The sequence below is a fragment of the Pongo abelii genome, chromosome 14 (assembly GCF_028885655.2).
Source record: "Pongo abelii isolate AG06213 chromosome 14, NHGRI_mPonAbe1-v2.0_pri, whole genome shotgun sequence".
Classification (NCBI taxonomy): domain Eukaryota; kingdom Metazoa; phylum Chordata; class Mammalia; order Primates; family Hominidae; genus Pongo; species Pongo abelii.
The window spans coordinates 41,128,548-41,154,255 of record NC_071999.2 but is presented as its reverse complement, the minus strand read 5'-3'; the positions used below and the strand labels follow the sequence as shown (position 1 = coordinate 41,154,255).

At 38.0% G+C, this 25,708-nt stretch overlaps 1 protein-coding gene across 1 annotated transcript in view; it reads left to right on the top strand.

Moving 5' to 3' along the window:
- The window catches only part of SOHLH2 (spermatogenesis and oogenesis specific basic helix-loop-helix 2), a 33,894-nt gene extending 9,982 nt beyond the window's left edge, over positions 1-23,912 (top strand). The window contains exons 4-10 of the mRNA XM_009248569.4: positions 218-317; positions 2,057-2,167; positions 17,213-17,360; positions 17,516-17,607; positions 18,275-18,393; positions 21,299-21,555; positions 23,072-23,912. Of these exons, the coding sequence (XP_009246844.2) occupies positions 218-317; positions 2,057-2,167; positions 17,213-17,360; positions 17,516-17,607; positions 18,275-18,393; positions 21,299-21,555; positions 23,072-23,092 (848 nt within the window). The 3' untranslated portion in view covers positions 23,093-23,912. The remainder of the gene's footprint in view (positions 1-217; positions 318-2,056; positions 2,168-17,212; positions 17,361-17,515; positions 17,608-18,274; positions 18,394-21,298; positions 21,556-23,071) is intronic.
- The last annotated feature ends 1,796 nt before the right edge of the window (positions 23,913-25,708 follow it).

The window sequence follows — 25,708 nt, the reverse complement described above, 5'->3', positions numbered from 1 at the left end:
TAAATAATATTGAGTATTTTAGTTTTTGCTTTCTAATCTAGGTGGTTTTATATTTCACAGAAATCTATACATTGCTTTCAGTTTTAAAAATACTGCTTTGTAAAATCTATTGAGTAAAAGATGACAACTGCATTAAGGATTGGGGCTTTTGTGTTTGATTAGCATCATCTCCTTAAGTGACTTTAGAAGTAAATAGTCCCCCTCTCAAAACTTTCAGTTAAGATTGAAAATGCTACTGGGCCTGAAGAACCTGGATTGCCCCTGCAGAGGTCTTACAGCGAACACCTGGGATATTTTCCTACTGATCTATTTGCCTGGTTAGTTTTTTGTTCTTTTTCGTAATAGCAATATTTTTAGAGAACTTATTGATTGTGGCTATTTTGTGGAAGAGGGGTGCAGCATTTGCTGTACTTAAGAGTCCTGAGCTGGCACCATGGGTACCCATTACAGAAGTATCCAACTTAATATAAGGAAATACTTCATAAACAATTAGACTTGACCACAGGGGTAACAGGTCAAATTGTAAGGTAGTGAGTTCCCCATCATTGGGGAATATGATCAGTATTAGAATCTGTGTTATCACTAAGCAAAGTTAAATAGCAGCAGTGGTATTTAAACTTAATGAAAACAGTGAAATTTCTCAAACAAAAATTTTACGTGGAACCCCAATATTTAAACAGACAAGAGCAGCCTCAATTGTTGTATACCTACTACTCAGCTTCTTCCCGTTGTCTTTCTTGAACTCATGAACCTATCCCCCCAGTTATTGAAAATCTCCCTTTAAAAAGGATTTAGTATCTTTTACATACCTCATGTAGCTTTTGGAATCTTCTTGTTTGGTATACAAGGCAAGTTTTAGTGTGTGTCTCTGTGTCTGTCTGTGTTTCTCTGTCTCTCTCTCTCGTAGATATTAGAACTGGCATTCAAACCTGGATTGGGTAGGCAGTTGAACTGGGGATCAGACCCTTCCAATGCTAGTATGCTTATAAAATTCAATTTTTGTGAATTTCTTCCCTTCACTTTAAGCTGGTTTCCAAGGAGGTTTTAAGTAGAGCCTAGGGATGCAAAGAATGGACATAACTGCTGAGGGCATGTGTACTGATGATGGTGAGAATTTTAAGTTAGTCACTTCCAGAATTTGTAGAATGTGGCCATCTACTGTTTTGAACAAGAAAGGGACTTGGCAGTCAGTAAGTGTGGTCAAACCAAAGCTGACATTGGTAACACAGAGAGCAACAGCTTTCTTGGTCTTATTTAACATTTTAATCTTAAAGAGGCTTGCCATGTTAACCCTTATCTAGGCTAGGATATGGGGTTGGGAAAGGTTTTGGAAGGTCTTAATTTTCTTATATTACTTGCAACTGCTTTTCTTTTTAAAAAAGTTTTTATGACTACATAGTATGCGTGTGCTTTTTGATCTCTACTCATCTTGAATCCTTCTGTCTTCCCTCAGTATCCTACCACTGTAAATAAAATTTTCAAATCAAGTTATATCTCTTAGGATAGAGGAAATAGGATTAGTTTGCAAGTTTCTTAGATTAATATTTTTTTAAATCAATCAGAATGCCTGAAGAAGTTCTGCAAAAATAGTAGAGCCAGAAAATGTCCATTAAATGACAAATTTTAAAATGGAGGGAACCTGCGCTTTGCTGGTCGGGTTGGCCTAGGGTGTATCTTGTCCTTCTAATCCTTTATGCCTTTTTCCTGTAATGTACCTTTCCTTCTGAAGGGTGGATAAAGTCATATAATATGGTGTAGTCATAGTTGATGAGGTCAGAATGTTTTAATCCTGCTTGTATCTATTGTTAACAATTTATTTTAGAATTTTGATCAGTCATTGAATTTAGGATGATTTTGATAATATATTCTTTTGAAATTTTGAAATAAACATTCTGCACCAAATGTCTAAGATAAGGTGTTTTGACACTTATTGCCCCTTTGTATGAAGCAAGAGACTTAGAGAAGCATCCTTTGTTTAGTGTATTGGTGCGTATTGTTTAATTTTGCCCGACAATTTTCCCCTTTAATATATGGTATGATTTTCTCTTGTTTCTAGCCCTGAATCTTTAAGGAATGGCAATGGGCTTGAATTAAATGCTTCGTTGTCAGAGTTCGAGAAAAACAAAAAGATTTCTCTTCTTCATTCAAGCAAGGAAAAACTAAGAAGGTGAATTTTAATATAGCACTTTTTAAGCGTTACTCTTTTGTAGGGAGAAATTACTTTAATGAATTTTATAATTTTTTGTAATGTTATTAAAAGTATAAGTGAAACTAGTAAATTTAGCAAACAAATAGATGCCACTCACTCATTCAGCCTTGTAGTCATTCAATAAACGTTTCTGAGTCTGCAGTGCATGCCAAAGAAGGATTGGAGAACTGAGATAAAAAATAAGTCCCTGCCTTCAAAGGTGTTCTGAGTCTAGTACTCAGACAGACTTTTAAATAGGCTATTAAGTAGAAAATTATGCTTTTTAATACATGTCATGATGAGAACACAAAATAAGGACACTAGAAAAGTTTTCTAAGACAGAATAAGGGGACAGCAAAAGTTTTCTTGAGATGGCAAATAGCTATATTGAGCTTTTCACACGTTGCAATTAATTTGGTTTGGAAAACAGGGAAGGGCATTTTATATGGAGGGAATAATAGGTACAGAGGTTGGCAGTCTTAGAGAGTACAGTGAATTTATGGAACTGCATGTATGTCCATATGGTTGGCCATCAGGTCACAAGGGGGAAGAGGCAAAAGATGACAGGTAGTAAGTAGGGGCTGGGTATTTCATGCTATGAAATTCAAATTGTAACCTGGTCTGTTGGGAAGTTGCTAAAGGATTTTAGCAAAGGAGTGATATGATGAGATTTATACTGTAGAATGAACACTCTAATAGGATGTAACACCTTGAATTGCATCTGGAGGCCAGAAGGAGTCTGTAATAAGAAATGATAATTTCCTGAGCTATGGTGTTAGCAATGAGGTAGAGAGAAATAAGCCAATTCTAGATGTATTAACTAGGAAGAATCGGCATGAGCATGGCTAAGGATAAGTGAGGTGTAACTCCCAAGTGGATGGTGACACCATCCGCTGATGAAGAAGGACAGTAGAATGGCAGTGTGAGGTAAATGTATTTTTATTTTTACTCTTGTTGAGCTTGAATACTTCTAGGTTTGAATACCTCTTGGAGTGCAGAGTTGGCCCTTTGATTCTAGAGAAAGGTCTAGGCTTAGAAATACAGGCTCAGAGGAATGAGGACACAGCATTTCTTTGAAGCAATGGATATAGGGAAGGATATAGGATGATTGTGGGAAGCACATAGAGAAGGGACTAGTGGAGAAAAGAACCTTAAAAAGATTCTCAGTATTTAAGGTACAGGCAGCAGAGAAGGAATCCATGGGGAACACAAAGAGTTACTAAGGAGATAAGAATACCAAGAGGCAGTGGTATTGAGCAGACCAGGGGAGAGGAATTTCCTAAAGGAACAGGTGCTCAGGAGTATCATGTGATGCTGAGAGATCAAGTAAGGTTAAGAGCTGGTAATTGACTATTTGTATTGAGCCAGACCTAGATGTCATTGATCTTGGCAAAAATCATTTCATTGGTATGGTTAGAGAAGAAGCACCATTGCAGAAAGAAAGACGGGAACACAGATGAAATGAAGGTGTGAAGTATTTACAAAGGGACTGAGGGTAAAGTACGAGATTTTGATAAGAGACCAGACTTTAATATGCTTATGTTACAAAAGAAGCAGCTGAGAGAGAAAGAAGTCTTGAAGATCCTCATGTTCTAGTTATCTGTGGTTGCATAAAAATTAAAACAAGATTTATTGGCTTGAAACAACCACCATTTTATTGTAACTATGTTTTTATGGGTTAGCAGTTCGAGCAGGGCTCAGCCAAGCAATTCTTCTGCCTACATGACATTAACTGAGGTACTCATAGTTTTCAGCTGGTGGATGGTCCAGTCAGGAGGGTCCAAGACATCGCATATCTGGAGCTTTTGCCACTATGGGTTGGAAGGCTGAGCTCAGCAGAGGCTGTCAGCTGAAGCCTTTCCAGTAGAGTAGTTTCAGGGTCACTGGACTTCTTTCATGGTGGCTCAGGGCTCCTAGAGAGAGTGTTTCAAGAGACAGGAAGGGGACACTGCCAGTCTCTTCAGGCCTGGGCCCAGGCCACTTCTACCATATGCTAGTGGTCAGAGCCATCACAGGGTCCACCCAGATCCAAGGGGAGGTACATAGACCCCACCTGTCAGTGGGAGGAATGTCAAATAATTTTAATCCTCCGCAGCTGATGAGGGGGTGTTGGTGATGGAGTGAGCATCCCTGAGGAGGCAGAAGGCAAGGGAATCCAGAACCAGGTGGAAGAATGTCTCTTCCATGGAAAATGGAGAGGAGGAGTTTAGGCTCAATGTGAATTCACATGAGTTTTCGATGGGGCCTGATCGAGGAGGAAGTTGAGCAAGTTCTTTGCTGAATGGTCCCCCTCCATCTGCTGAAGATTAGTGGGAAGATGATGGGGTTTGGGCTTGATGGGATGGGATGGTGGATAGGCTACTCTGGCTCTAAAGGGCTTCATTCCCATGACTGCTGCCTTGGCCAGGTCAAGACTCAGGGCCCGCTGGCCAGTGCTGTCCCATAGATCTCACTCATCCGAAGCAAAATGAGAAAAATACAGTGCACTGAGTATTTTTTAAAGCTACATATTATACATTGATATCCTAAGATTGTATTCTCCATACTTTATTTGATGTTAAAATAATGTTGATATTAACAAATGATTATAATGAAATGATAGGAGGAAACATTTATTCCTTGTTTTTTCATTATTTTTCATGTCCAGATCTAATGTTGGGAATCCTTTATTGGTCCCCCAAAGTTACGTGTTAGTTTTCTTTTTAAAATTTTAATGGTTGATGAAAATTAAAATCTAAAACCACTCATCTAGTAGACTGAAAAGATGCTTTGGGGTTGTTCACATCTGTGGCATTATTTGAAGGATTAGAAATCTTTGTTTCTCAAAAAGAAGAGCTGTGACAAGGACCTCCCCCTTTCTCTTTAGAGATTTGCCTGGGAGTTCCCAGGAGGTAAACACCATCCCTGATTAGTTTTTGCCTTTCCCTCTTAAACTTTCTGACTATGCCTGTGAATCTGAAATTGTTGCTTCTAGTCTGTTTCCTTTCTTCCTCCTCCTCTTCCCCTCACCTGCTTTACATATGGTTTTGGGTTTTTGTTTGTTTTTAAGCAGTAGGGCAACATGATGTTTGCTAATGTTAAGGAAATGATGGTCTGGCCAATATTTTTGCACTTGGGAAATTTTTTTCTCTGATACTCGCATTCTTCTTATTAGAACATATTAATCAAAATTAGCTAATTCTTATATTCTTGGTGAAATCCCATTCATTATATATTTATAAATACATAAAATGTTTTTATCTTGTAAAGTGTGTATTCTCCAAATGATGTCATCACGTTTTTGTGTACCCATGAGTCTGACATGATGGTGGTTTAATAATTTTGGGGGTGTCTATTCACTTGAGAAGAAGGGAAACGTTGAGCTTTGCCATAGTGTCCCACAAATGAAGACTTTTCCAGGACTAGACAAGTCTTACAGATTCAAGAAAGGTAGAACAGGCAGTTCTCGGAGAGTTCCAGGTTGTATCTGGCCCAGATACCTTTCCCTGTGAGTCCTTGTTTGCTTGAGACACATTTGTACAGAGGAGAGCCCCAAGTAGACATCCATGCCTTGTTTCAGATCTTAGAGGGAAAATGTTAAGTCTCTTACCATCACTTATGATGTAAGCTGTAGCCTTTTGTGCATGCTTTTTTATCAGCTTAAAAAAATATTCCCTTCTAGTCCTAGTTTAGGATTTTATCAGGAATGGATGTAAAATTTTGTCAGTCTTTTTTTCTCTATCTAGTAAGATGACTATTTCTCCTCTTGTTTGTTAACGTGGTGATTATGACTGATTTTTTAAAATGCAAAACTTCACTTTGTCTTAAGGTATAGATAATTTTTGTTTATTGCTGGATTAGATTTGCTAATATTTTGTTAACAATTTTTGCATCTGTGTTTATGAAAGATATTGGTTTGTAGTTTTCTTACAATGTCTTTATCTCATACTGGTCATATAAAATGAAATGGAAAGTCTTCTGTTTTCTGAAACAATTCGTGTAGAAATTTTATGTTTGATAGGATTCAACAGTCAAGTCATCTAGGCTTGGAATTTTCTTCATGGGAAAGTTTTAATTACATATTCAATTTCTGTAATTATTATAGGACTACATTCCCTATTTTTTCCTTTTGGCTGTTTTTTTTCTGTGTCAGTTTGGTTAATTTATGTCTTTCAAGAAATTTGTCCATTTAATCTTAAGTGTCACATTTGTTTAACAACATGATCTTATTATCGTTTTAACATCTACAGGTCTGTGATGATGACTTTTTTCATTCCCGGTATTGATAAATTGTGTTTTCTGTCTTGTTTCTTGATCAGTCTAGCAAAAAAAGGTTTGTCAATTTTATCAGTTTTATTGATTTTTTTTCAGTGAAGCAGATTTTGATTCATTGATTTTCTATATTAGCTCATTTTTTTATTTCATTGATTTCTACTGTTTGTCTTTCTATACTTTGTGGGTTTTTTGTTTGTTGTGTGTTTGTTTGTTTTGAGACAGAGTCTTGCTCTGTCACCCAGGCTGGAGTGCAGTGGTATAATCTTGGCTCGCTGCAACTTCTGCCTCCTGGGTTCAAGCAACTCTCCTGCCTCAGCCTCCCAAGCAGCTGGAATTACAGGTGTCCGCCACCACACCCAGCTAATTTTTGTATTTTTAGTAGAGATGGGGTTTCACCATGTTGGCCAGGCTGGTCTCAAACTCCTGACCTCGTGATCCGCCCACCTCGGCCTCCCAAAGTGCTGGGATTACAGGCATGAGCCATTGTGCCCGGCCTCTATACTTTGCTTTTTTAAAAAAAAGTCTTTGAAAATGTGGCACGTACACACCACACAATACTATGTAGCCATAACTAAGAATGAGTTCATGTCCTTTGCAGGGACATAGATAAAGCTGGAAACCAGCATTCTCAGCAAACACAGGAATAGAAAACCAAATACCGCATGGTCTCACTCATAAGTGGGAGTTGAACAATGAGAACCTGTGGACACAGGGAGGGGAACGTCGCATACCAGGGCCTGTCGAGGAGTTGAGGGGAAAGGGGAGGGAGAGTATTAGGACAAATACCTAATGCATGCGGGGCTTAAAGACCTAGGTGACGGGTTGATGGGTGCAGCAAACCACCATGGCACATGTATGCATATGTAACAAACCTGCACGTTCTGCACATGTATCCCACAACTTAAAGTATTTAAAAAATAAGTAGAGCGGATGCGGTGGCTCACGCCTGTAATCCCAGCACTTTGGGAGGCCAAGGCAGGTGGATCACGAGGTCAGGAGATCGAGACCGTCCTGGCTAACACGGTGAAACCCTGCCTCTACTAAAATACAAAAAATTAGCTGGGTGTGGTGGCGGGCACCTGTAGTAGTCCCAGCTACTCGGGAGGCTGAGGCAGGAGAATGGCGTGAACCTGGGAGACGGAGCTTGCAGTGAGCCGAGATAGCGCCACTGCACTCCAGCCTGGGTGAGAGCAAGACTCCGTCTCAAAAAAAAAAGTCTTTGTAGGTAGAAACTTCCATCATTGATTTTAACCTTTTCTTCTTTTCTAATATAAGCACTTAAAGCTAAAACTTTTCCTTTATAAAAGTTTTTCTCTAAGCATTGCTTCAGCTGCATCTCATCAACTTTGATATATTTCCACTATCATTCAGTTCAAAATATTTTCTCATATCCCTTGTGATTTTTTTCTTTTCACTAGTAAGTCTTTTCACTGTTTAGAAGTGTATAATTTAACTTGAATGTTTGGAGACTTTCTAGGTATTGATTTATAATTTAATTATGTTGTCATCTGAAAACATGCTTTGTAAGGTTTCTGTCCTTTGTTATTTTCTGAAACTTGTTTTATGGCCCAAAGCATGTTCTCCCTTGATGAATGTTCCATATGCATTTGAAAAGACTGTATTCTTCTGTTTGGGGGGTGTAGTATTCTATAAATATTAATGAGGTAGAATTAGTCAATAGTGTTTTTCATATATTCTGTTCCCTTACTGATTTTTTGAGGGTTAAATTTTTCAGTGACAACTCTTTTTCCCTTTCTTTCTGAGAGTTTTTGCTTCATGTAGTTTGAGATTCTGTTGTTAGATGCCTTTCTTCTTGCTGAATTGACCCACTTATCCTAAGGAAATGATAATGCTAATTTTTCTATGCTAGTACTCCCTGTCTTAAAAAATCTACTTTGATATTAATATAGCTTTCTTGTGATTAGTATTTGCATGGTTTTCTTCTAACCTGTATATGTCTTTATATTTAAAGAGTGTCCCTTGTAAATAGCATGTAGTTGAATTTTGTTGTTATTTTTTACTCATTCTGACAATCTCTGTTGTTCGTTTTCATATAATATACTTACTGTTAAGTGTGGTTTTAGGTTCACAATTTTTCTATTTGTGTTCATTAGTCTAATCTATTTTCTTTTTCCTTTTATTCTCATTACCTGCCTTCCTTTGGATTTATCAAGTATACTTTAGCATTTCTTTTTATCTCTTTCATTGACTTTTTAGCTAAAACTATTTTTTATTGGTTGCTCTAGGGATTATGATATGCATCTTTAACTTATCATAATCTACCTTGAATTGATATTATGCCCTTAAAATACAACAGCATATTTCTATTTACCTTCTTTCATTTTTTCTTATTGTTGTCATACATTTTACTTTTACATATGTTATTGTGTTAGTCCATTCTTGTGTTGCTATAAAGAAATACCAGAGACTGAGTAATTTATAAAGAAAAGAGGTTTAATTGACTCGTGATTCTGCAGGCTGTACAGGAAGCATAGCAGCTTCTGTTTCTGGTGAGCCCTTAGGAAGCTTACAGTCGTGGCAGGAGGCAAAGTGGAGCCAATGTGTCACATAGCAAGAGGAGAAGCAAGACAGAGAGAAAGGAGAGGCCCCAAACTCTTTTAAACCACCAGATCTTGCATGAACTGAGTGAGAACTCACTCATCACCAAGGGGATGGCGCTAAGCTAAACCCTAGAGCGCCCCCATGATTTAACACTCCCACCAGGTTCCACCTTCAACATTGGGCATCATATTTCACCATAAGATTTGGAGGGGACAAAACATCCAAGCCACATCAGTTATCAACCCGGCATTGTTATTTGTTTTGCTTAAACAGTAAACTGTCGTCCAGTTATCTAATACTGTACAACAAATTACTCTAAACTTGGTAGTGGAAATCAACAAACTGTTTATCATATCTCATGATTTTGTGAGTCACCAGTTTGGGCAAAGCTTGGCTCTGCGATTCTTCTCTGTGTGGTGTTAACCATGGCACTCCGTGATGTTCAGCCAGCAAAATTGGGCTGTCTGGAGATTCCAGCACAGCGTCATCCACACGTGGTCTTCTGGTGGGTGTGAATGCAGGTTGTGCTCAAATGGGCTGTTTTTCCCTGTGGTCTCATCACTTCTCCGCATGGTATCTCCAGCAAGCTAGAAGGACCTCTTACATGAAGGCTTAGGATTCCATGAGACCAGTGTGAAGGCTACATCTTCTGAATTGCTGGTCCCATAACTCTCATAGAGTCACTCTCCAGATATCTTTTGGTTAAAGCAGGCACAGGCCAGTGAAGATTCAAGAGGAGAGGAAATGGACCCTGACTCTTCATTGGAGAAATAAGTAATTTTCAGTGACTTTAATCTTAACTCTTATCTTTTTAACCCAAATTTCAGATTCTTGTTTGCAGTAGAACAGGCTCTTCACTGTATACAAGGTTTTGTCTGAGTTGCAGAAATTCTCTCCCCACGAATTTCCCTGTATTGCTATCTTTTGCTCCTGCATTTCCCCACTCAATCTTGGCTGCCACAATCAAAGGGACATAAAGTACAAGGACACTTTTTTCTTGCCTCTGTAGTAGAAATCTTAGCAGTATACAGCTGCTCTAGGTCTGTCAAATAAATGTATACTATTGGTTTTTAAAACATGAATAAATTAGAAAACTACCCTTTAAGTATGCCACCATATTTATCATGTCTCAGACTCTTCACTTGTTTGTGCAAATCATATTTCCATCAGATATTATTTCCCTTTATCTTCATGTAAGATAAAGACATTTTCAGATAAAAGACAACTTAGATATTTTGACACCAGTGGACCTGCAGAGTAAGAAAGCTGAAGGAAATTCTTCAGGCTGAAGGCAAATAATACCAAATGGAAACTTGAATCACTAGAAGGACTACATAGCACCAGAAATGATAAATGTCTGAGCAAAAACAAACATTTTTCATTTTAAACTATTTAAAATACTTAAAACTGTTATAAGCAAAAATTATAGCAATGTATCATGTGGTTTATAACATATGTAGCTATAGTACATATGACTATTACATGAAGAATGAGTGGGATAAATGCACTTGCATAACTTCTGCAGTTATACATTTTATGTGATGTCATAAAGTATTAACTCTAGACTATGAAAACTTCAGATATATATTGTAATCCCTAGAGCAACCCTAAAGAGATAGGCAAAATGCATTGCTGTGAAGCCAAAAGATAAATTAAAATTGGATTTTTAAAAATATTTTAAAAAGAAGGAAGGAAAGGAGGAAAAGAGGAATAAAAAAGCAAAAGAGACTACAGAGGGAAAAAAGGTATGGTAGACCTTTATCCAACTATATCCAACTTACAGGCAGAAGTTTTCAGAATAGATAAAAACAAACAAAACCTAAGACCCAGCTACTACTGTCTGTAACAGAGAAGTTTTAAATATAAAAAAATAAATTAATAGAAATATATCCATTGTGGAAACAGGAAGTATAAGGAAGTCAGATAGACTGTTTTAATATCAAATAAAGTAGACTTGAAGACAAACAGTATTACCTGCAGTAAAGAGGGGCAATTTATAATGATAGAAGTGTCAACTTCTCAGAATGATATTAAAATCACAAATAGCATGTGATAAGAACTTCAAAATATTTGGTCAAAAATTTACAGAATTAAATGGACAAATAGATAATTTTAAAACGATTGCTGGAGATTTAACACTCCTCTCTGAGCAATTTATACAACTGGACACCAAAAAATCAGTAAGCTCTAGAAGATGTGAACACCGCTAACCACCTCAATCTCTGAATATTTATAGAGCAACACTCCAACAACTGCAGCAGAAGACTCCTTCTCAGTGGCACATGGTACAGTCACTTAGATAGGCTGTATACCGGGGGGGATATAAGAAGCTTCAAAACATTCAAAAGAGTTGAATTAATAAAGATGTGTTCCCTGACCACAATGAAATTAAATTAGGAATCAGTAAGAATAAGATTTAAAGGGAAATCTTAAATAGATGGAAATTAAGAAAAAAAAAAACTTCTGAGTAATCCGTGGGTAAAACAAAAAAAAAATCACAAGAAAAATTAGAAAATATTTCAAAGTGAATCTGTTGAGAACAGAATATATCAGCAAACCACTATGGCACACATCTAGCTATGTAACAAACCTGCATGTACTGCACATGTATCCTGGAACTTTAAATTAAAGAGAATGCAATATATCAAAGTTTTTAAATAAACTACAACCAAGCTTAGGGAAAACACTGTGGCTTTAAATGCTTATATTAGATAAGGCAAAATGCCTAAAAATCAGTAATATAAGGTTCCATCTTAGGAAGCAAGACGAAGTAAAACAAAGTAAATCCAAATAAGTGGGGTGGTGAAGGGGGAGGAGGCTGGGGGAGAGACAGACACAATATATCACAGTCATGAATGAAAGAGGGATGATCACGATAGCTACTCTAAATATTTAAATACGAAAGAGTATACTTTGAACAATTTTACGCCAGTAAATTCTACAACTTAGATGTACTGGATAAATTCTTGAAAATCACAATTTATCAAAACTGATACCAGATGAAGCAGAAAGTCGGAATAGCTCTATGTTTAACAAAATTGAACTTGTTATCAAAACCTTACCAAAGAGAAAACACTCAGGTGGTTTTACCAATGAATTTCAGCAAGCATTTAAGGAAGTAATACCAATCTTAAACACGTTCTTCCAGAAATGGGAGGAGGGAATACTTCCTAACCCTTTTCATGGGAACAACATAACCCTAAGCCTGACAAAGACATTATTTATAAAGAAAATTACAGACCAGTATCCCTCATGAACATAAAAACAAAAACACTTAACATAATTTTAGCAAATTGAATCAAGAAATATATAAAGACATAATATGACCACATCAGGGGTTTATCCTAGAAAAGCAAGACTGGTGTGACATTCAAAAATCAACCAATGGGGCTTGGCATGGTGGCTCATACCTGTAATTCCAGCATTTTGGGAGGCTGAGGCAGGTGGATCACTTGAGGCCAGGAGTTCAAGACCAACCAGGCCAACATGGCAAAACCTCGTCTCTACTAAAAAAAATAAAAACATTAGCCAGGTTTGGTGGCACACACCTGTAATCTCCACTACTCATGAGGCTGAGACATGAGACTCACTTGAGCCCAGTAGGCAGAGGTTGCAGTGAGCTGAGATGGTGCCACTGTGCTCCAGCCTGGGTGACAGAGTGAGACTCTGTCTCAAAAACAAAGCAAAACAAAAAATCAGCCAATGAAATTCACCACATTAACAGAATAAAGGAGAAAAACCATGTGATTAACAAATTCTGAAAAAATATTTGACAATGCTCAATATACCATTATCATTAAAAAACAATCTTTCAGCAAATAGATGTGGAAGATAACTTCCTCAATTTGTTAAAAGGCATCTATAAAAAACTTATAACTAACATTGTACTTAGTGATAACATGTTGACTGCTCCTTAAAAAGATCAGGAACAAACTAAGGGTGCCCATTCTTACCATTTCTGTTGATCATCAAATAAATAATCCTAGCTATTGCAATTAGGCAAGATAAAGAAATAGACATACACATTAGAAAGGAAGAAGAAAACTGTCTTACTATATGTAGATGGCATAATTGGGTATAAAGTCAAAGTCCTAAGACATTTACAAAACAGCTACTAGAACCAAAGAATGACTATAACGGTTACAGAAGATAAGGTACAAAAATCAATGGTATTTTATATATTAACAGCAAATAATTATAAAATGAAAATATAAATATTATGACATTTAAAGTAGAATAAAATAGCTTTAGGATACTTAGGAACAAATATGCAAAAAAAAACCAAATGATCTGTACATTGATCATTCACAATGTTACTATGAAAAGTTAAATAAAAACTAAATCATGAATTATACCGTATTTATGAATTGAAAGACTCACTATTGTTAAGATCTCAGTTCTCACCAAATTGAAACATAACTTTATTTGAATCCAAATCATAATCCCAGCAAGTTTTTTTCCATAAAAATTGACAAGATGATTTTACAATGTATGAAAAGGACTTAGAATATCCAAAGCAATTTTGCAAAAGTACAACAAAGTAGAAGGACTTAAACTATCTTGACTTCACGACTTACCCTAAAGCTACAATCACCAGTAGGTAACTGGCATAAAAGTTGCCAAATAGATCAATGGAACACAGTAGCCCAGCACTGGATCCACATATTTATAGTCATTTGATTTTCAACAAAAGCACCAAAGCAAATACTTTGGGACAGAAAATCTTTTTAATAGATGATGCTGGAACAACTAGATATCCATCTGGAAAGAGAATCAACCTTGACCCCTTACTTCACACCATATAAAAAATTATTTCAAGATGGAGCGTAGTCAGAGCTGTACTATAAAGCTAAAATTATAGAGCTTCTAGGATGACACTATTCAGTTGAATCTTCTGCTGTGTTAAAAATTATATCTTCATCATCTAATACAGTAGCCACTAGCAACATGTGGTTATTAAGTATTCGAAATGTGGCTATTGCAACTTAGGAAATGAATTTTTATTATATGTAATATTAATTTATATTTATTATATTTAAATAGACTCATGTCCATTGACTACTGTATTGGACATTACAGTTCTACAAGAAAATAGGAGAATGTCTTCATGAGCTGAGAGTATGCAGATGTTCTTTAGACAGGACATAGAAAGCAATAACCATGAGAGAGAGAGAGTAAATCAATTGGATTTATCAAAATTTAAAACTTTTGCTATCAAAAAGTTTTAAGAAAATAAATACGAAAGCCGCAGACTGGGAGAAAATATTTGCCAAACAGATATCTGACAAATCCTGGTATCCAAGATATGTAAAGAATTGCTAAAACTAAAAAATAAAAAGACCTACAATTCAATTAAAATGTAGGTAAAATGTCTGCACGGACACTTGACAAAGGAAGCTATACAAGTGCCCAAAAGGCACAGGAAAAAGTGCTCAACATCATTAGCTGTCAGGGAAATGCAGATTAAAGCATAATGGATACTACTATGTATGCCCCAGAAAGGCCAAAATGCTAAAATGAAAACTACTGATGATATTAAACATCATCAAAGATTTGGAACAAGAGGTCTGATACACTGATGGTGGAAGTGTAAAATGCTACTCCTTTGGTGTGGTAAAAGTTCTGCCTGTTTTTATAAACTTATAAAATGGCCCATCATTTCTATTCCTAGATATTACTCAAGAGAAATAAAACCATGCATTCACAAAAAGACATCTAGAATGTTCTAGCATCCTTATTCGTAATAACCCAAAACTGAGAATGGATAAGTAAGCTGTGGCATATTTATATATTTTTGAATACTGTTGCTCAGTGAAAAGGAGCAAACTGCTGATATGGTTAGCCCCATAGGTAAATCCCAGAAACATTAAAGCTGAGTGAAAGAAGCTTTTCAAAAGAATACATGCTGTAAGATTTTATGTATATGCTATTTGAGGACAGGCAAAAGTGATGTGGTATGGAAAAAAATATATTAGAATTGTAGTTGCTTTATGGGGTTAAGGGATAGTATTGACTGGGAAGAAACAAGGGACTTTCTGGGTTTGTGATAATGGATTTTCATGTGTGATTAGGATTTTCATTACGTATGTATTTCAAATACATACAGTTGTATGTATTTGTCCAAACTCATAGAATGGGACTCATTGTGTTTTTTGTTTTATGTAGTGTTTATCTGAAAATAATTTTTGCTCCAGCTACTGATACATTTAGGAGTGTAATGTGCTTATGTCTACAACTTACCTTGCTTTAATATATGTAAATATGTTGACATATGAACAGTGGGATGACACATATATAATAAAGCAGATACTAGTTGAGCATCACTAATCTGAAAATCTGAAATCTGAAATGCTCCAAAATCAAACTTTTTCAGCACTGACATTAGATAGTGACACCTTTTCTTTCTGATGGTTCAGTGTGTACAAACTTTGTTTCTGGTACAAATATTGTATAAAATTACCTTCAGGCTATATATGTATAGATTATAAAACATAAATGAATTTTGTATTAAACCTTGGGTCCCATCCCCAAGCTGTCTTATTATGTATATGCAAATATTCCAAAATCCAAAACAGTCTGAAATCTTAAACACTTCCCCAGGCATTATGGGGAGGGATACTCAACCTATACAGTAAATGTTAACTGTAGACTCTTAAGTGGTGAGTGTATAGGCGTTCACTGTATAATTCTTTCAGATTTTCTCTATGTTTGAACATTTTTCTAATGTTGGAAAAATTTTAGTAGCATTTTAATAGTTTCAATTATGACTGTGACATATGCCTAGCAAAAATATTTGGAAAATGTAGAAAATAAAGGGAATAAAAATGATCCATCGTCCAGCCATCCAGAAATAACTGTACTGGATGTTTTTGCCTTCCGTCTTTTTTCCTAGGCTTCATTTTTACTTTGTTTAGTGGCTTGGATTATATTTTATATGCTGTTTTGTGTCCTACTTTTCCCCAATAAGCTTTATAACATGTCACTTCCACTGCCAGGTGACATTCTACTGAACTAATATATAGCAGCTTACTTAAGGCATCCTCCTATGTTATGTGTTGTTTTCCATATTTTACTAATATATTGCTCTGATGGGTTTCTGTGTATATATGCTGTGCTCTGTGTTTTAGATTCACTCCTTAGGATGGATCCTTGTAAGTGAAAGAACCATGTCAAAGGGTGTGAAAAGTTTCAAAGCCCTTCACACATATTGTCAGATTGTTGACTCTTCTATCCTTCCCTTCCCGGAATATTTCCCGAGACACCCCCGCAGAGCCCCCAGAGTTCCTCAGAGCTCAGTGAGAACACCACTGATGTAGAATATTTGAGTTATTCATTGGCCATATGTCAAACTAGGTTTTTAAATTTAATTTCTCTGCCATTCTGGTGTTTACAGAGGTTTAGTAACTTGCCTAAGGTTCCAGTTAGTAATAGCAGAGTCACTATTCAACCCTGTAGATGTCAAGGTAGTATTCAGCACAAAACAGGTGCTTAAAAATGTTTATTAAATGAACCTGTGGATAAATGAAGCCACCAAGGGCTTAAGTCAGTTAGATCTACATTTCCTATCCCCCTTCAGAGCTGTGAAAGACAGGTTAGTTTCTTTGTGATACCTGCATCCTGGTCTGCTCGTTCTGTCTGTACCTACCTCATGTAAAGGAGCAGCCTTCTGATTTTCTTTTTGCCCAGGCCATGAAGTCATGTGATACAAGATGCTAGCTGATCTGTTGTTGGAAATGTGGTCTAGGTCCCAGTGACGTGAAGGTCCTGACTGCTCTTTGCCTTCTAGGCTTCTAGTGTGAATCGCAAAAGAATTTTTATATCGTGTACAATTCTCTGCTCAGAGGGCAGAGTGGTCTGCACGTTTTCGTAGGCAGCGGGGGGTGGGAAGGGTGCTTTCCTCAGTGACTGGGCATCCTGCGCTCTGCAGCAGGCCTGAGGTGAGAGAGCTGGGGCTGCCATCAGCACACACAGTGCACTTGGGCAGTGCTTCTTTGTGCAGCGGTATGCGTGGGTGCCCCAGGAAGCTGTGATTTCAGGGGCTGTGAGGGCTGCTGGCTTGTGGGGACACAGCCTTTCTCTGAAATGGAGACTACATAGGGAGGGGATGGTTCCTTTACAAACATACCCAGGAGGAAGTGTTGTTTGTCTTTGGGTACAAGGAAGAAAATGAGACTAATTATTCTTTATGTATTGCAATTCTGTGTCCAGGGAAAGAATCAAATATTGCTGTGAGCAGCTGCGTACTCTGTTGCCATATGTAAAGGGCAGAAAGAATGATGCGGCTTCAGTTCTTGAGGCAACAGTTGATTATGTGAAATATATCCGGGAGAAAATCTCTCCAGCCATTATGGCCCAGGTATTTGACTCCCAAAGCTTTGAATTTTATCCTTATAGACAATGCTTTAATATTACAATTTTACTTCTTTTAATTTTTTATCATTGGAAAGTATGTGTCTTTGTACGTATGTAAAAATGTCAGTATCTACCTAAATATATTTCTGTATTTTTTAGATTACAGAAGCACTTCAGAACAACAGGAGGTTTTGTAAGAAACAACAAACACCCATCGAACTGTCTCTCCCAGGCACTGTCATGGCACAGCGGTATGATAACGGCTTTTTGAATCTGAAGTGTGCTAGTTATTTTCCTCCCATGTTGATGCTAAACACGTAGACAAAAACTGATCCCATCCACAGTGAAAGTGCAGGGGCTTATTAAGGGTCAGCAAGCTTTTCTAATTGCCGATGTGTATCATTTCGTTGCAGTGATAAACACAGGTAATATTCCCAGGTCCATGGTTTTTTCATCATGTGACTCACCGTTGCTTCTCCTTTTGTTATTTCTGAGGTTCTTAAAATGGGGCTTTCTCCCTTGTGAGTGTAGGGATGGTCACGGTCTAGCAGGGACACGATGGCTTCTGGTGTTCCTCCATCCCAGAGAGGTCTCGGGCCCTGGAGCCGTCCAGCCCTATTTCAACTAGTGGTGCTTAAAGCAGGTCACTAGTGCAAAATGTGACTTCCCAAATGATTACTTCCTTCTGTAGATTGATGAGAATATGTAAACAAAGAGGAACTGGAGAAAAAGCACATCATTCCTGCACATCCTAAGGAATCATCATGGGTCATGTGTCTTTGTTCATATGTAAATAATCCATAGTTGAGGCTTTATCGGTGTTTTTAGAACTTGAATGATAAAAGGGCAATTGAACTCAGCAGTGTTCACATTGTTTTCCTTGAAAAATATGCAAATAATTTTTTCTGTCCTTTCAAGGGAAAATAGTGTGACGAGCACTTACTCCCCTGAGAGAGGGCTCCAATTCCTGACTAATACGTGCTGGAATGGGTGCTCCACTCCTGATCCAGAGGGCTCCTTGGATGAAGCTGTGAGAGGTGAGCTTCACCTAGCATCTGTGCCACTTACAGGGGGACCTGCACTGCCCTGCAAACCCCCAGGCTGCTGTGCATTCACCACGATAACTAGGGAATGCAGGAGAGCTGATGAGTCCTTCTGGTATTGTCAGCCTCAGGTACACAAGGTGGCTACAGGTGTTTAAATAGTCTTAGGCCAGAAACTGGGCTCAAAATTGACTGTAATTACCAGAAAGCTCATTTTGTTGTTAGATGATAAGCACACTGCTGACGTTGTTTATAATATGAATAGAATCTCAGGGGAAGGTAAGTATTCATATTATTTCAGGACTGACTGTGTCCTGAGCATTTAACATATTTATTTACCTCCTTCATGCCTTTGCTTGCATGTCACCTCGCAAAGAGATCTTCTCAGCCACATTCTCTGCTGTATTTGTCTTGATAGCACTCACTGCCTTCTGCTGTTCTTTACTTGTGTGTTTTGTTTGTTGCCTATCTTCCATTAGAATGTCACCTCCATGAAAGCAGGGAATTTTTTGGCCAATTTTATTCATTGCTGTATTTCTAGTACCTAGAACAATGACCAACACACAGGAGGGGCTCAAGAAATCTCATTATGTGAATATACATTGTGGAACAAATGCTTTCCCACTGGGAGGCGTTTTTGTTATATGTGCCGTATAAGCCTAGACATGCCTGTGTACTTGAAATAACAAGATGGAAAAAAATAGAAGAAAAGAACACAGCTAGCAGTTTGTGACTTTCAGTATTCCTGAAGGTAAAGTTACTCTCCGTCTAGAAACCAGGAAGGTATGGACCTCTTGACCTAAATGTTAGATGCTAGGTGACAGGACTGCCTCTCTCCTCAGCCTCTCAGTCCTAGAGGACACTTCTGACTTCCTCCAACAGGCTCTGCTCTCACCAAGCACCTCCCTTGTACCAGGAATGTCCTTCCTCCCTCACCTGCCCTAGTTAGCACCAAGTCCATCCCTAGTTCTCAGCTTAAATGTCCCTGCCTCAAAGATGGGGACACAAAGATGAATGAAAGGCAGTTCTTGTTCTTACGGAGTTCACAACTTAGTGGTAGAAAGAGTCACAAAAGAAATTATGGTCCAGACAGTCTTGTAAGTGCTGTAGTAGAGGAACCATGCACAGATGGAGATGTGGCGGAAGCCATGGGAACAAATGAAGGTTACTCAGGATAGTGTCTAAAGTCAAAAGAGAAGGGACCCCCAAATAGAACCCAGCCCTGATTCTTCATATCACCAAAGAAGCCTCAGGGTGTTATTGTAGTCAGTTTAGACTTTTCTCCTGACTTAGAGGAGAGAAGAGAGGAGAAGAAAAAAAAAAACATTGCCATAAGTAGCAGTGGCTGAATGTGACATGGAATGATTAAATCAGCTTAGATTAAATCAGATAGAGATCAGGCCACAGGCATATGCCTGTCAATGTTATTTTTTTATACCTACAATACTATTTATGTCCTGCAGAAACTCTGAAACGTTCTTTCCGTGGCAGCGAGTTCAGGCCTTTCTATGCCCCAGCATTTCGAGGCACTGCCTCCCCTAAGGAGACCTGGGAAGCCAGAGATACGCTAGGACCATAGACCTGTGGCATGTTCAAACCCTAGGAGGCCTTGAAGATTAAGGAGTCAAAACTCCCATTTTTATTTGATGTAAATACATTTTTGCATTTGAAAACCAGTGCCGATCCTTTACTAACCTGGATAAGATAATCACTGTGTTCATTTTTTAATGTATTTCCTTCAAGTCTTCTTCCAGGTATATTTTTCTATAGTAGTAATCATTGGATATCCCATTTTGTTTCCTGAATTTTTTTACTTAACTTTGTGTCATACATACGTATATTTGTTGTTATGCATCACTCATCACCATTTTAATAGTTTTAATCATTTATCAAGTGTAGAGTAATTTTCTTAGCCATTTTCCAATCGCTACATTTAGCATTTGCAGTTTGGTGAGAGAATGATTTTTTACATCATGTGATAGGAAATATTTTCCCATATATGAGGTTTTCTGTATTTTGGACTTTTCCTTGGACTGGATTCCTGGAAGAGTGTAATGCGTTCCTGGAAGAGTGTGATGGGTGACTTAGAGAACAGAGAACGTGAATGTATGTATAGCTCTTAATGCATGTTGCCAGATTGTTTTGGAAAGAGGATCAGAGAAGTTGCAATCAGTTAAGTCTTCCAAATTCCACTTTCACTACCCACATCAGGAAATTGAAGGCTAGAGAAGTTAAATGATCACCCAAGGTCCCAAGGTTTCTGTGCTGAGCCTGATCTGTAACACAGACGTGTTTTAACCTTATCAGCTTGCCTTTTTCTGTTCTTTTTCATAAATCTCTGTATACATTTGCTTAAATTATTTTTTCACAAACATTTCAGATACATTTGTATTTAAAGTAGACATACCATTATATTATTTTACTTTCAATATTATTAATGTCCAGTAGAAAATAAATGTTCATGGTATTATTTGAGATTACATTGTTAATATTATATATTGAATTTTTTTTCTTCTAGTTACCATGTAGAATATAGTTATATGATGATATAAACCATTCTGCTGAATGGGGTTGTTCTTTCCAACCTTCTTTCTTGCTTCAGAGAGAGTCAATTTTGATTGACGTGCACATTCACATACATCAGAAGGCACAGGGATCTTCTGCTTCTCTAAAACCTGTCTTTTAATGACACATGAACACTCATTTATAGTGTGTGTATTGCACTAAATGTCACAATTAGAAAGTTCACTTTGTTTTTCCATCAGCATTCGGGTGTAGCGGGTAGTACAGATTTGTAATGCGAGGAAATGAAATAGCGGGCAGTTTATGTCGAATAACAGTCGTTCTGAATTACAGAATTGTGGATACTGACCCATATTTGTTTTCTTTCTCATTAAAGTTCCATCAAGCTCCACCTCAGAGAATGCTGTTGGTGATCCATATAAAACTCACATTCCCAGTGCAGCGCTTTCTCTGAATTCCTTGCATACTGTCAGATATTATTCTAAAGTCACCCCTTCCTACGATGCAACTGCCGTAACAAATCAGAACATTTCAATTCATTTACCTTCAGCCGTGTCCCCGGTCTCAAAGCTTCTCCCTCAGCACTGCACTTCTGGGTTGGGCCAGACGTGCACTACACATCCCAACTGTCTGGTAAGTTTCCAGGGGTCCATGGATCAGATTGGACCCTTTCACTCCAGCCAGCAGAAACCCTTGACCTGCATTTTGTTGTTGCTACCCTGGTTGGAAGGCTGGGACCTAAGAGCTTGATTCTGAGTCTCTCTACCCTGATGCGTGAAAAGGAGGTGCAGTCAACCCATGCTCTCACTCCCATGCTGCAGGGCTGGTGTCTCGATATCCAGAACCAGTGAAGCTGAATGGGACTGTGCTAGTTTGACGGTGACCAGGTGGAATCTGATCTCCCCTAGCACTGATTCCCCACCCCTCTGCTTCTACTCAGAGCTTCCACAGTGGCACATCCCATTTTAGCACCCTCATCCTCAACTGGCCCCATAACTAACTGCTGCTTATCTCTTAGGTGGGCAGCATCACTTACACTAATCAAAAAGCTTTCTTTCAGTCACCAGCCAGGCTGGTTTCAGGGTATCTGAAACATACCTTCATACATTCATATGTATGAAGACATACCAGGTGTCTTCATACAGCAGATATTTACTGAGCACCCATTATGTTCTGACACTGAGCTCGTCATTGTACTAAGAATGTGGTATACAAAGGTAGACACGATCCCTGCCCTCATGCAGCTTTAGTGTTAAGGGGATGCAGACAAAGAAGCAGAAATTTCAATATGGTTGAAGCGGGTAGGAGGAGTGCCCCACTATATATATCAGCTAGGTGTGGGCGAGGTTAGTGACTGCTCACCCCTGGAGAAATACCATCTATGCCAATCTCTAGCCACTAAGGATTAGCCAGGTAGAGGGGTGAGGAATCGGGAGGGAGGAGGCAAGAGCAGTCCTGGCAGATGGACCAGCATATGAAACAGTCATACCTGCATTGTTTGGAAGAACTGTCTAGTGCTAGAGGAAGACTCACACTAAATTGCCTACTTAAAATGGACTTCTGTTAACTTTAATATAGTTGCTAATACTTTTGCATATTAACAATAGCTAACATGTTTTGAGCACTCAATAACTAATAGTGCCAAATACTCTATGTACTTAATGTGTATGATCTTATGAGAATCCCTGAAGTGATCCTTTGAAGGTAGATACTGTTACAATCTCCATATGACATCTATAAAATGGGAATAATAGTGACCTCCCAAAAGATATTTGTAAGAAAAATATTCTAAAGAGAATTGTGAAGAAATGTTAAAATATGTAGTGTCTACAGATATCGTAATGTTGCTAATGATCATTAGTATTCCAATAGGAAGGCTAGGGTAAATGAAAGAAAATATTACAGTATTATTATTTTTTAATTGTTGACCTATACTTACTCTGGGTGGGTTTTGTTGAATTGTTGTGAGAAAATAATTACTTTTAATAAGAATAGATATTTAAAAACTGTAAGCTTATTCACCTGAGGATTTCACATAGTTTTGCAAATCATTTCAGATTGTTTTAGGATATAGAAAATACAATCATGACATTATGAGTAAGAATGGGTGAGGATTCAATTAATGTGGGTTTTTCCGCCTTCTTTGCAGCAACAGTTTTGGGCATATTAAAAGCACATGTTTGAAATTCACACTCTCAACCACCTACTGGGCGCAGTTTGACAATCTAGGAAAAGTGGAACAAAGAATGATTTTGAAAGCTCCACCCAAAGACCTAATATCAAAAGAGTTGGCATGATTTGGCTTCTGATAAATGCACTCAAAGCTTCTGCAGATAGAAAGACCAGCAGTGAAAAAGCTGGCTGCACACTGACACTCATCTTCATACACACTTGGATCCCTGCCAGCCAGAGAGCTACAAGAACAAATGGCCTCAGTGACCTACACTCTCTCTTCTCAAAAAATATTCCACAATTTATGAAAAAAGCATGCTATAAGGAAGATCCATGTAGACAGAATAAAATGATAAGATTGGGAAGGTGTGTTGATACCTCGTGTCACTGAGTACAGATATTGCAACTTGATTCTTATTTTTAGTATCCTTGTGAATTACTGTCACTCATTTCTAGGTGGTGTCTTTTCCTTATTTGACATTTTAGAGTTTCCTTCTTCATTCACCATCCAAACTAAGATATGCAGAGAGATGCTGAAAGAGGGGTTTAACTCCTCACTTGACTACTAATGAATAAATTGATGTGTGCTTTTGCATTTCACAATCCCTTGAGTGAAACGATGGCTAATAGGTAAATATTTCTTTCTGGACCTTAAGTTACAGACTAGCAGGTTTTTTGTTTTTCATCTCTCTTCCTCCCTATGGGTATTAGAAAGGACAGTTGAAAATAAGGGGGAAAAAGGTTTGTTTTATATTTCACTGAATTGTTCTTATACGTAAGTTTTATTATTAAATAAAATACTCAGTTTTCACCCTGAACATTGTAATCCATTTTTGTTTTGTTTAATAAATATATGTTCTCTCTTTTAGTAGTACTATGTAGGGAATTTAATTTCCTAGAGTTTTGAGAAGCTTAAAAATTACTGTAGGCATAGCCTAATTCTCACGTCAAATTGTACAGCTTTTCTTTGAGGATGCCAAAATGATGGAATCTGTAGATGTTTGACATACTTCATAAAGGAACAGAAGTTTCCAACTAAGGTTTTATTCTTATTATTAAAAACAGGTGCTTGATTCTTCATTCTCTTTCCTTTAGGAATAATTGCTTTGACATTAGAAGAGAACCTGTTGAGGTATTTTGGACACTGGGACTACTGCCTATGTTCTCAGCTGGTCTTAGTTGTTGCTGGGGCTTTTGCTTTGCACCAGGGTTTCTTTATATCTCCATGTGGGCTATGAGAGAAGCCTGCGACTGGGAATTCTTCAACAGAGGACCTAAAAAGTGCGACCCCTAGAGCCATCTCTCTACTTGCTGCTCTCTCAGTCCCCTTTTCCTTTCAGCATAAAGAGGAGGCTACCATATCCATCGTTAGAGCTCTCTACTTTTCAAGGCTGGGTCCCATGATCCTGGACATCATCCAAGTGTTAATATGAGAATTTCATTTTTAATAAGTTATTATCTTCCAAGTGAGCTCAACTCTTAGCCAAGGAAAAAAGGTTAGTTGGGTTTCACCTTGTAGAAAAAGAGCAGGATTTTCCTTGTAAAATCAAGTTTGCTGGTCATGGGACAGACAGTTGCAGTGTTATTTTCACAATGAAGAAGATGCAAAGATCTTGCCTAGAAAAGGTGACAGCTTGTAAGTTTCACGGTGGTGGTAGCAGAATGAGTGAAACATAGTAGATGATCTGATATAGGGGCTGTGAGGAAGGGCAAAGAGTTAAGGATGCCACCCAGGCTTCTGGCTTCAGCAGCTAGTGAGACAGTATTGATGTTCACTGAGACAATGCAAGGAGAAGAACACTTGGAGTCATGGCCCTAGAACATGACAATTTTATTTATATGGGGACATGTTGCATTTGAGGTATTTAAATGATATCCGAGTTGAAGTAGCTAAAATACATTCAGATATTGCAGCACAGGCAATAGATATAGATGAGAGACGTGGTTTTGGGTGTCAACACTGGAGGGGAATGCCAAAGTGGGGGAATTAAACATTAAATAGTGAGAGTGGCCTGGATGACCCAATAGGAACTTGTGATGCAGCAATTCTATCATACTATATGATTCATTTTAAGAGGTCACTTGGCCAGGCTCCTGATGACACAAAGCATTGCAAATCACCAGAGATTCAAGGTACCTGGGTAAAACCCTCAAAGGCAGAGGGCACAAGTTGCCGGTGGCAGCTGTTTGTTTATTGGCTATTTTTTGAATGTTAAGAAATTAAATTGCTCTGAATTTCTAGCTTCTGAAAAATTCAAAACATAGGCAATACTGGCTCTATTTCTAGTCTGGAAAAATAGTGACGAACTGCTCAGGCAGAGCAGTGCCTCCCTCTTTACATGGGGCATCAGCTTCCCTTTGGTCCCTTCCCACCCAGCCTGCCTCATTCATTGAAGTGGTGTGCCCTGTCCCAGTAGGTGTTCCTGTTTGGTTCCCAAAGGGGTAGTGTTTCTCTATACAAGGAAATCACTTTGGGAAGGGAGGATGGGGAGGTTTGTTAAAATGCAGATTCCCAGGCCATACCCCTACAGGGTCAGATTTGGTAAGCCTTGCTCCCTGGTGCTTGGGAATCTGCATTTAAACACTACAAAATGTGTTTGCTGGTATTTGATTA